The 12,579-nt window shown below is 46.6% G+C and overlaps 1 protein-coding gene across 10 annotated transcripts in view; it reads right to left on the bottom strand.

Annotated features, from left to right (window-relative positions):
* The window catches only part of Tbata (thymus, brain and testes associated), a 21,424-nt gene extending 18,950 nt beyond the window's left edge, over nucleotides 1–2,474 (bottom strand). For 3 of the 10 annotated variants that reach the window (XR_007592002.1, XM_050143820.1, XM_050143811.1), the window contains exon 1: nucleotides 1,258–2,444. Coding sequence is in view for 7 of the 10 variants with exons in the window: in XM_050143820.1 (XP_049999777.1) it covers nucleotides 1,258–1,404 (147 nt within the window). In the remaining 3 variants the exon portion in view is untranslated. Of the gene's footprint in view, nucleotides 1–1,243 lie in introns of all 10 variants that reach the window. The other 7 variants (XM_050143807.1, XM_050143798.1, XM_050143833.1 and 4 more) reach the window with 5 other exon arrangements.
* Nucleotides 2,475–12,579: the final 10,105 nt, after the last annotated feature.

The following is a 12,579-nucleotide window of genomic DNA, read 5'->3' on the forward strand; positions in this document are numbered from 1 at the left end:
TCTCTCTCTCTCTCTCTTTCTCTCTCTCTCTCTCTCTCTCTCTCTCTCTCTCATGCGCACACACACTCTCACATACATAACACATACATACACACTCACTCCCATGCATTCACACTCACACACACACACACACTTTCACAGACTCCTTCACACACAAATGAAAATGTAATAAAAATTTAAAAGCAACAACACAAAGTACCCTTACTTCTGAATCTCTCTGAACTTCCTGTTTGTTGAATTGTTACACTTAAGGCTGCCTGTTCTTAATCATTGCCACTTTATGTACATCTTTCCCTGACTCCCTCCCTCCTTCTCTCCTTCCTTCCCTCCTCCTTCCCTCCTGCCCTCCTTTTCTCCCTCTCTCCTCTCCTCTCTTTTGCTCCTTCCTTTCTTCCTTTTTTTTTTTTTTTTTTTTGTGCTAGTCCAGTGCTATCTCTCTAGGCTATGTTTGAAACCCTTGCTCTACTTTGTACTCTTTGAGATGCGGTCTTTTTGCTTGTACAGACTAGCTTTGAACTTTCCACCCTCTGCCTTAGGCTGGGATTATAAACTTGCAGCCCCAAGGCCAGTTTAAAGCAATCTTGACAACTCGTAGTCTAAGACTACTAGCTCTGGGTTTTTCTTGTTTTGTTTCGTTTTGAAGATTTATTTTTATTTAGGTATAAGAGTGTTTTGCCTGCATGTATATCTGGTATCACATGTGTGCCTGGTGCCCACAGAGGTCAGAAGAGGGCACTAGATCCCCTGGAACTGGAGTTTCAGACAACAGTGAGCCACCATATGTATGGGTGATGGGACTTGAACCCTGGGTTTCCTGCAAGAGCATTTACTCTTAACCACGAGCACCTCTCCTGGTTTTTAAATTTTCCTTGACTATTCTTATTCTTTCGCCTTTTCTGTATCCATTTTAGAATACTCTTATTGCCTACAAGAGCTTTCTGAGATTTAGTAGGAATCAATCCCTGGTCTGTGAGGAGAATTGCAATCTTTAGAAGACACCAATGCCTATCTATCTATTTGTTGGTTGGTGTTGGATGTTTGTTTGTGCTTTCGAGTTTGTAAGTGTGTGTTTAGACAGATTCTCACCGTGTAGCTCTGACTGGCCTCAACTCACAGATATCTGCCTGCCAGGAAGCAGAGTGGTGAGTACAGAGACTAAGGAATTGGAATTAGAAGTAGGTCAGTTCATCATATATTTGACTGTAAACAGGGTCAAGGGCTTGTCTTCACGAGGGAGACTCACCTACAAACACCTACCAGTGACCTCTGTGAAGGACTTTGCACAGGACACCACCTGAGAGAACTTCCTGGTTTCTTTCTCTTCAAGCTGGACCATCCTCTCATAGCTATCTCCTGCATCTTGGCCAGGGTGGGTTGAGTGCCCGTGGACACCCCACGAATCATCTCGGCATAGTGGAGAAGGCAGCATGAGCAGATGCAGCAGGATTCGGAGCGCAGCCAAGCCACTGTGCTGTACAATGTCAGGGTTTTCCAGGAGGGACAGGGGCCTTTGTATTGTTCTTTCACGTGCAACCCTTTTTTTCTCCAGACAGGGTTTCTCTGTGTAGCCCTGGCTGTCCTGAAACTTGCTCTGTAGACCAGCTGGCTTGTAACTCACAGACAACCCCTTGCCTGTGCCTCCTGAATGCTGGATTAAAGGTGTGCGCCACCACCGCCAGGCTTCACATGACCAAGTGCTGTATTTTTGTGAGCTTTGTCATATCTTTCTAATGTGGCTATATGAATTTAACTACCTCTCTGTGATAGGAACATGCTTTCTTTCCCTTTGTATATCTTCTCGCTCTGTTCCTGCTGTAAACTCACAGTTTAGCTGCTTCTCTGGCTACACGGCACACTGGTGAGGGCTTACCTGCTTTTGGAACTCAGAGAGGGCAGCTCACTTTGACTCACTATGCTTAAGTGGGTTCTCATCTAACTCCGTGAGAGGGTTCCCAGAAAAGACGAGAAACCCAGGCTCCAGAGACACTCGGGTCACTATTCAGTACCTGTTTGGCTATGGATACACTTCGGCAGCTTCTCCAAAACAGAGACAATGATTCTGCCCATCCTATGGGGGCTGTCTGGTGATTATATAATGCCTATATGACTGGCCTGCATGAGACCTAGCCTACTATTTATCACAATGAAGCAGATATTTTGAAAATAGCTGCTGTATTTTGGTGTTGTTGAAGTAGGAGCGGCAGGGCTGCGTCCCCGGCCCCCGGCCGCCCACATGGCTAGCTTATGCCCAGAAATAATTACACGGAAACTGTATTCTATTAAACACTGCCTGGCCCGGCTAGTTCCAGTTTCTTATTGGCTAGCTCTTTCATATTGTTCTAACCCATTTCTAATATTCTGTGTAGCCCACGAGCTGGCTTACCAGGGAGGATCTTAACCTGCGTCTGTCTGGAGCGGGAGAATCATGGCGACTCCTCTACTAAGCTTCTTTTCCCCAGCATTCTCTTCTGTTTTTTCCATCCACCTAAGGGTGGACCTATCAAGGGGCCTAGGCAGTTTCTTTATTAATAAGAAATCACTCCCTCATCATGGTGTTATTCTCTTTGAGTGTGTGGGAAGAACTCTTGTACCCACATGCCCTTGTCGCACAGGCTGTGTGCATTCTGCTTTGGATGCTGGCCAGTGTCACTGAGTTGCTCTGATGAGGGCTGGCTGGCTGCTCTGAAACCTGAGTCTTTGCCTGACTCTTGGCACATGCCCTGGCATTACTGCTTCCCTTTCACCCTGAAGTCTGTGCTAGCCTTTCAGTGGAGTTGGGAAGAAAGAGGGAGGCGTGGCTGCAGCCCACCTGTCTCCTCTGGGCCGACCAGCCTGGTTACCTGTCATTGGAGCAGGACTCTCAGTTCCAGGACTGACACACGTGGGCTAGGCTAAGCCGACACAAAAAAAAAAGACTAAAAGACTTAGTGAAGAGAAGAGCAGGCACAGGGAGCCAGAAGGCACCTGAACTCTTTAGAAAGTTCAAGGTCAGGCACAAACAAGCTTCCTACAGGCGGTCCTTTTCAACTGAAAAGTCTTTTCTTTGGCCTCCACCCTAGTTCTCTGCCCACGTTTTTCTTGGTGCCCAATGGTCCTCATAATTATACGCATCTCTTCTACAAGCGTATAAACTCCAGGAAGTCAAAGGCTTCCTTTGACTTGTTTGTCACCCAACATGTGACCTTGATATGTGTGTTAGCTACGGGGTGTGTTTGTTTTGTGCTTACCTTTCAAGTTCCTGCCACTACACCTGGTGCTCAGTGTCATCAAAAGAATGAATGAATGAATCAAACAATCAACCAATCAATCAACCAGTTTCAGGTGTTTATCCAATCCATTTATCTTCTTCTTGCCTGGATCCCTGCCTCATTCTTGATGGTGTATACAGTCTTCAGTAATTCTGTACCCCAAGCTTGCCTTGAAGTTTGTGATATAGTTCTGTTGACTGGAAAGTTCTTAATATTAGCTGAAATATGTGTTTCTAGAGACTTCCAGGTAGTCTTGTTCTAGCCACACAATGCAGCCACTCTTTTTTTTCTATGATCACCCTTTCCAGGATAGTCCCAGAATCATTTATGAGATATATCGAAATAGGCTAAAGAGTTTATAAAGGTGAAGAAATCACTGGGCTTGAGAGATGGCTCAGTGATTCAGACCTCTGGTACTTTTGCAGAGGACCTGGGTTGCATTTCTAGAATTTACTTGGCAGCTTACAATTGTCTGCCTCCAGTTCCAGGAAACCTGACACCCTCTTCCAGCCTCCACAGGTACCTCACTTAGCAGAGCAGAGACATACCTGAAGGAGTGCAGTCCAAGGGTGAGGAAGACAAAGGAGAAAAGGTAAATCAAGCCAGGCAGGGGTGGCGCACGCCTTTAATCCCAGCACTTGTGAGGCAGAGGCAGGCAGATCTCTGTGAATTTGAGGCCAGCCTGGTCTACAGAGGAAGTTCCAGGACAGGCACCAAAAGCTAAACAAAGAAACCTACCTAGAAAGGAAAAAAAAAAAAAGAGTAAATCAAGGCAGAGGCTGATTATAAGGGACCTGAAGTACCAAGTCCAAGAACAGCTTCAGTTAACCAGGCTCTGAATTGTGTCCTTATCTTTGATGTCTTCTCCAGATATGGTGGGCTTCACTGGTAGACCTGAACCATCCTCTAACAGGTGACTACGGCCCTAGTTTACCATGTACCGAATTCCTACCTGTCAAGAGCTTTCCACATGGCCTGGGGGAAGGCTCAGGCAACCTCCATTGACCCTCACTGATGCCCGTCCTATGACTGATTCTCTGCCAACAAGCCTTGGGGTTTGGTTTGTTTTTATGGTTGTGATGTTGCATCCAGAAATGTTGGGCAATCCCCACAGGACCTTCTGTTCTCAACTAGAAACCCTGCAAGTTTTTCCTGGGGTCAGCAGGAAGGCTTTGTTGCTGCAGATTGTTTGTTTGAAAGGATTTCTGTGTGGGAGGGACTGGTGTGGCTTCGTAAAAGAAACCAGTTCAAACTGACTCTAAGACGGTACACTACTGAGGAGTGCTAGGTGTCTGGGTCTACAGTAAGAGCAGACCTTTAGAATATGTCCAAACAAGCAGTTTCCTCTCAGTGCCCCTGGCAGCACGTGCTTCTATTTATACTCAATAGTTGAGAATAGCTGCCCCTTCAAGCCCATCCCCAAAGGCTAACAGCAGGCTGCTTGTCCATCAGGAAGCAGGTAGGCAGTGGTTAGAGCAGGGCTCTGGCTACCTCCCAGCCCAGTGTCCCCACTGATATTCAAAGGGAACAAGAAGCTATTTGTACCGAGAATGGCCCTGGCACTTGTCCTATCTCCCTTGCCAGCTTCTCAGGGCTTGTGGTTCTTATTGTCCCATATGTTGCTTTGACAGTACCCTCACAGGTTGGGAAATTTATATCAATCGGAAATTTATTGGCTCATGATGCTGGAGGCTGGAAGTCCAAGATTTAGGGATCTACTAAGGGCCATCTGACTCTGTCATCCTCCAGTGGGAGGGCAAAGAGAGACAGAGAGAGCAAGAGGAGGCAGAACTTGAAGATGATACTAACATTAGGAATTCATCCACCAGGTCAGAGCTTCTTAAGGACTCCTCTCCCTGCATCCTTGCATTGAGGACATTTACAACACCTGATCTTTTGTGGTGGTGGGGGAAGTGCACATCTAAACACGGCAGGGCAAGCTTAGCTGGACAACCTGGAAATCTAAGTCTATTCATTAGCTAAGTAGGATGTTGAGATAAAATACCCCTGTGAATAACAGAAACTTATTGTCTTACAGTTCCAGAGGTCTGAGATCAAGGTGCTGGGTTCTTCGAAGACTGGAGAGGAAGGTGTCTCCTGTCTAGTTTTAAAAAATATTTATTTATTTATTATGTATATAATATTCTGTCTGTGTGTATGCCTGCAGGCCAGAAGAAGGCACCAGACCCCATTATAGATGGTTGTGAGACACCATGTGGTTGCCGGGAATTGAACTCAGGACCTTTGGAAGAGGAGGCAATGCTCTTAACCTCTGAGCCATCTATCTCTCCAGCCCTCCTGTCTATTTTTTACCTCCTGGTGATTTGCCTTAAAGCCATCACCTCCTTCCCACAGCTGTTCAAATGTTTTCTTTTTAAAATTTACTTTAGCCAGGTGGTGGTGGCACACGCCTTTAATCCCAGCATTCGGGAGGCAGAGACAGGCAGATCTTTGTGAATTCGAGGCCAGCTTGGTCTACAAGAGCTAGTTCCAAGACAGGCTCCGTAGCTACAGAGAAACCCTGTCTCGAAAAAAAAAATTTTACTTAAAAAAAGTATTCTTGCCCACCATGGTGGTGCACGCCTTTAGCCCCAGCTCTTGAGATCCAGAGGCAGGTGGATCACTGTGAGTTTGAGGCCAGCCTGGTCTACACAGTGAGTTCCAAGACAGCCCGAGTTACACAAGGAAACACTGTCTCAAGAAATCACACACACGCACACACACACAAACCATGCATGTATACACATCATAATCATCTGTGTGTGTGTTGGGGGGGTAAGGTATATGCAGTCAGAGGACAACAATCAGAGTCAGTTCTCTCCTCTGCCTTCACATGAACTCTGAGATATGAACTCAGTCCACCAGGCTTGAATAACAAGTGTCTTTACCCACTGAGCCATCTTGCTCTCCCAAGTTACACCAGTCATTTGGTGCTAGGTACCCAGCCTGTCCCGGGACTACAAACTGTGTCTACGATGATTCTATTTTCTTTATTTTTTATTTTTTTTTAAATGTGCATTGGTGTTTTACCTGCATGTATGTCTGTGTGAGGGGACCGGGTCCCCAAGAACTGAAGTTACAGTTGTGAGCCACCATGTGGATGCTGGGAATTGAACCTGGGTCCTCTGAAAGAAGAGTCAGTGCAGAGCCATCTCTCCAGCCCCATGATTTCATTCTCTGGTAGTTACAGTCTGGGGACTCGAGGGTTAGGCGTTCAACACAGGGAAGACCAGGGCCATAACTCATCCAGCAGAGATAGTCTTAGCGTCGGCACAGACACCGCCCTGTTGGTTACTAATGTGCTGATTCTGACTGATGGGAAACCATGAAATCAGAAAGCTGAAGGTTAAGGGAGAGGCCCAGTTCTGCTGCAGAGAGTTAAAGGTATAGCCCATTAGGGATGCAGAGATAGCGCAGTTGGTAAAGTCCTTGTTGCGCAGGCCTGACCTGACTGCCATGTGTGAGGCTTTGGACTTGATTGCCAGCACTGCCAAAAATAAAGTGATAACTACCTCAAAGTAAGCAACTAATAAATGATTTAGATTAGTAAGTAGAATTGAGAGAATTTATGGAGGGTAAAAGGGTATTTGTCTTGCCTTGGGAAATCTTAAAGTTGCAGTGCCCATGACCTCTGGCCCGAAGCTCCACCCCCTCTGTTCCAGTATTCTATCTCATTGCTGTCTTTCCCAGGGCCCCAGCACGCTCTAAGGCATCATATAGAAACTTGTTTATGATGCTTATCTGTCTCCTCCCACCAGACAGGGGCAGAGCTCTGTTTTGCTCAGTGAGATCCTCCACACCCAAGGTATTGGCACCTAGCATTTCAATAGTTGAATGAGCAGATGTTCGAGCCTATGGCTTACATTCCCAGGTGGCAGGTCATGTGACCTACCTGGGGCAGCTGAAGGCAGGCACACTGGCCATATATGGCCCTATGCATCTGTGGCTGCTGACCTGCATGCCAGGCCCTCCTTTGGTCTTGTCTCTCTCTGGCTTTTCTGCCCCCACTAGTGGTCGAACAAGTACACTTTGCTCAGCTAGAGCCTCTCCTGCCTGTCTCTGCCTGGCTAATCCTTAGTTGCCTGTGTACTTGGCTGGGACTATGTAAAATCCTTCTATTTAGGCCAGTGCCACTAAGCAAGGAACTAGCTCTTGTAGACCAGGCTGGTCTTGAACTCACAGAGATCCATCTGCCTCTGCCTCCCGAGTGCTGGGATTAAAGGCGTGCGCCACCATCATCCGGCTGTTTAGACTTTTTTGGGAAAAAAAAAAAAAAAACAAAAAAACAAAAAACCTCTGGAGAAAAATTTTCACGTTTAGTTTTGTGTGTGTGTGTGTGTGTGTGTGTGTGTGTGTGTGTGTATGGGTGTATTTATGTAGAGACAAGTTTGTGGTGTGTGTGTGAGTGTGTGTTCATGTAGAGACCCTGGGTCAACCTTGAGTGTCTTCCTTAATTGTTCTCTAACTTATTCATTGAGGCAGGGTCTCTTACTGAACTTGGGGCTGGCTCATTGATTCACCTAGACTCGTTGGCCAATAAAGTGCAGAAATTCTACCTCTCTTTTAGTTTTTAGAGGACTATAGGCATACACTATTGTGTCCAGCTTTTTATTTTTAGGTTTTAATTTATTAAAAAATTATTTTATGTGTATGGATGTTTTGGCTGCGTGCGTGTCTGTGCACCATGTGAATGCTTGCACCTTTATGGAAGCCAACAGAAAGTGCTGGATCTCCTGAAATTGGAGTTATGAGCGGTTGTGAGCTGCCAAGCGGGTGCTGGAGATCGAACCTGGGTCTGATGCAAAAGCATTGTGTGCTCTGAAGCTCAAGTCTGTGTTCTGGGTGCTCAAAGAGTTGGGTTCTCATGTTTGCATGATAAGTACTTTATGCCACTTCTCAGGCATTTTGTTTGTTTGTTTGCTTGCTTGCTCATTATTTATTTATTTTGTTTGCTTGCTTATTTATTATTTATTTATTCATTTATCTGTCTGTCTGTCTATCTATCTGTCTCTCTATCCATCCAAGGCAGAGTTTCTTTGCTGCCCTAGAATTATCTTTGTGGACCAGTCTGGCCTCGAACTCACAGAGATCCATCCGCCTGCCTCTGCCTCCTGAGTGCTGGGATTAAAGGTGTGCACCACCACCATCTGGCCTTTTAGTTTTTTACAGACAGAGTCTCACTATGTAGCACTGGTTAGCCTGGAACTTGCTACCCAGACCTGGCAGCCCGGCCTTGAGCTTGTTTTGAACCCTCCCACCTCTACTTAAATACTCTGTTTTTGCATTCAGTCTTTACAGACAATAAACGACTTTTCATCACCTGGAATGGTGGAAACTGCTGACTCTCCTGACCTCTGAACTGGAGACTTCGGTACTGCCTTGCCTTCCCTGAGTCCAGCCTCTCTGAGTCACCCTGGAAACTGGTTCTACAGGGGCATACCAGGAGAAATTGCGTGCCTAGGTTTGCAATGATTTATTGGTCCTCTGTTTACCCCAGACTTAGGTTATCCTAGGCTGTCTGTGCAAACAAGGTAGGGAGCCAGCTTGGTCTCCCAGGGCATCTGGCTGTACTGCTCCTCCTCCCAGCAAGACCAGGGCAGATGCTTCTCCAACAAATGATTGCATGACAGACAGCCCTTCCTAGGAACCCAGAGTTACCAAACAGACCACTTAGAAGTGAAACCCAAGTAGGCCATGAAGAATTCAAAAAAACCACAGACATGGAGAGAAGTTTCCCCTCTCTACCCAATCATGTTCTTCAATATTTTTAAGTGGGGGTAAAAAGAGTAAGATGGGGTCTCACAATGTGACTCAAGCCTTCAACTAGAGAGCCTCCTGCCTCAGCTTTCCGAATACTTGGATTACCGGTTTGTACGAACACGCTCGGTTTTGAGATGAGGGAACTGAAACCCAAAGAGGGCAAGTGGTGCATTTAAAGCTGCATAGCACATATTCTCAATGCCAACGCAAGAAAACAACTGTGTTTTCTAGGCCTGCATTCCGGGGTTAAATATCAGGAGTTCTGGGTTCAGTCTCTGCTAGCTGTAGGACCACGGTATAGGAAGAGATGGAAGTAAAAATCACCAACTTTTACCTGGAAGCAGGCAACATGCACATAGCCGAGGATTCCATTCTTTATCCACTGTAGGAAAATCTCAACATGAGGACTTTGAAAACTTTTTTGGAGGCTGAGCATGGTGGTACATGCCTGTAATCCTAGCACTTGGGAGCTGGAGGCAGGCCAGCCTTGGCTACATAAGTGAGTTTGAGGCTAGCTTGTCCCTGCCCCTGTCTCTGTTCCCTGCCCCCACCCCAAATGTAAAGCAGGGCTGGAGATTTTGCTCAGCAATTAAAAGCACAGGCTAGGCTTCCAAAGGACCTGGGTTCAGTTCCTGGCCCCCACATAACAGCTCATCATCATCTGTAACCCCAGTTTCAGGGGATCAGATGCTCTCCTGTTTCTGCCAGCATTGCACACATATGGTGTTCAAACATGCATGCAGGCTCCCTCTGTAGCATCCCGGAGATGAGAAAACTTGTGATTACAATGATAGAAGCAGCTCCTTTGGTGCCCAGTGACAGAACACAGTCCCTCAGAATGAAGACTTGTACATCATTCATTTTTCCAGAACATTCTAAGGCACAGGATTCAAATTTTTAGCTTCCCTTCATATATGAAAAGCAGTGCTTTGTTCCTTTTCATTGTTCCTGCTGATGCTGTTGGTTTTTGAAACAGTCTCGAGTGTAGTTCAGTCTGGCTTGGAACTTACTATGTAGCCAAGACTGGCCTCAAACTTAGGATCCTCCTGCCTCAACCTCCTAAGTGCTATAATATCATGCTCAGCAGTGATGTTTTATATTTTGGGGGGGAAGGACTGGCTTTATTATTTACTCTTCCAGGAAGGAATACCTTTACAGTGTTGCAAGCTAGTGTTTGAAATTTTGTCAAGTTTTATTTGTTAAACATGTACTCCGTGTGTGTGTGTGTGTGTGTGTGTGTGTGTGTGTGTGGTGTGTGAACACAAAGGTGCATGTGGGTGCTTGCAGAGGTCAGATCTGCCAGAGCTGATGTTACAGCTGTGAGTTGTCTGACTCCAACGCATGTCCTCTGAAAGAGCAGCAAGTGCCCTTAGCCACTGAGACCTTTCTCCAGCCCAGTAGTTTTGGAAAATTACATATCCTATGACAAGGCTACTCACATAGTTAACTGAGTCACCAAGTCACTGGCCTCGTGTGTAGCTCTCCCCTTTGTGATGATAGTGTGTTATGGTTCTGTGACGCTCCTCCTGTATTTTGACTGCTGAGTGCTTTGAACCAAGATGCTTCTGGCCTCTTTCTGCTCCCACCTCCCACCCTCCTCCGCTGCTCCCTCCCACCCTCCACACCCTCCTCCTGCTTCCACCTCACACCCTTTTTTTCTTGGAAATGCAAGGAGAGGCTTTCTCTGAAAGTTCCTTATCTTCTTGGAGATCCAACAAGACTCACCTGTCACACGCTCTCCACAGCAGTCGCGTCACCCAGGGCAGAGAATTGGGGTGGTGTCACAGACATTGTCACCTGTTCTAATGGCAGCCCCTGAGGGACCTTTTACGTGCTTCACAAGACAACCTTCCTTGACTGTGCGTTCCCTCACTTCTGCCAGGCTAAGTATTGTCTCACCACCCTCGGCAGACACCCAAAGCTCCATTCCCCTCTGTGGTTCAGGATGCTAGCTAGCTAAATGTTAATCATCTAGATTCCTTCGAGGCTTATACTTGTGGGGCTTCTGCTTGGAATCCCATGAGATAATCATATGGTTTCTCTCTTGTTCATCTGCCTACCATAGATAAATCCTCGAACCTTCAGAAGGTTAAAAAAAAAAAAAAAACAAGAACCTTTTCTCTGAAGTTTGTAGGAAATTGATTTTGAGGGGCTGGCAAGATGGCTAGGCAGTAAAGGGTGCCCACTGCCAGAGTTCAATACCGGGGACACATATAGGTTCCTGTAAGTTGTCTCCTGTACTTGACACACACATCATGTCATACAGCTTCCTTTGTAAAAATATATCAACAAGCAGAAAACATTTTCTTTCCTTTTTTAAATATTTATTTATTTACTATGTATACAATATTCTGTCTGTGTGTGTGCCTGCAGGCCAGAAGAGGCCACCAGAACTCATTACAGATGGTTGTGAGACACCATGTGGTTGCCGGGAATTGAACTCAGGACCTTTGAAAGAGCAGGCAATGCTCTTAACCACTGAGCCATCTCTCCAGCCCAGCACAAAACATTTTCAATGTGATTTTGGGATAGTAAAAGGGAATTAGAAAGATGAAAGTATTGGATCTGATAGGGCTGGGGACATACACACCTGTGAGGAGTAAAACCTGTAGGCAACTGGTAGCTTGGTACTCAGATGAACCTTACAAGGCTGGTGGGTCTGTAAGGAATGGAGGTCAAACCTAACGCAACAGACTGGACCGGGCTTAGCTCCTCACAGAACTCTGACAGGGACCTGGTGATGGCAGAAGCAGGTGGAATACGATGTGTAAATGTCAACTGGAGAGGCAGGAACAGTGTGGGTGCCGGGGCACAGCTGTTACAATAGCCCCAAGAGAGACGTGATAAGCTCTCATTTGAGAGTCACGGAAGCCCAGCTCAGACAGTTATAACAACGTGCCTGTGCCTTACTCCATCAGACATGTCTGGCAACTCCTGCATTGCTAGGAGGAGCACTCTGATAAAACAGAATCAAGAGAAAAATTCAATGTTTCCAAAGAAGCCATGGAATCAGACATGGTGGTACACATATGTGACTCCAGGACTCTGGAGGGGGAGGCAGGAAGACCAAGAATAAGGCCATCCTCAGCTACATATAAAATTTAAGGACAGCGGAACCGGACGCGCACGGCAGCCGCGGCCGGAACCGGACGCGCACAGCGGGCGACGTAGCTGGTGCAGCGGCCGGGACCGGAGGGTACTGACACAGTGGCAGACAACGCAGGCGACAGGGACCAGCGCAACACCAAGAGCAGATCGCCCCAGGACAATTAAATCAAAGAGGTAGGCCTTTGGTTGGCGAGGTCCCTGGCAAACAGGGAACCTGGTTCTTTACCTGAAGACCCGTCTGAGGGGTGAGAGGAATCTTGGCCCCTGGCAGGAGCCAGGAAACAGAACGAGGGAATTTTGCAAGAGGAGCCTCTGGCCAGCAGGGAAACCTGATCTGGTTTTAAAAGACCAATTAGAGATCGTCAATAGGAGGAGATGGGCAGGCGCCAAGGCAAAAATTCTCCCAATAAGCTGAAAAACAACATGAAAGCACCAGAACCCAATGATCTTACAACAGAAGGAC

Source organism: Alexandromys fortis, unplaced genomic scaffold (assembly GCF_014885135.2).
Source record: "Alexandromys fortis isolate MF-2015 unplaced genomic scaffold, M_Fortis_MF-2015_v1.1 scaffold_9, whole genome shotgun sequence".
In the NCBI taxonomy this organism is placed as follows: Eukaryota; Metazoa; Chordata; class Mammalia; order Rodentia; family Cricetidae; genus Alexandromys; species Alexandromys fortis.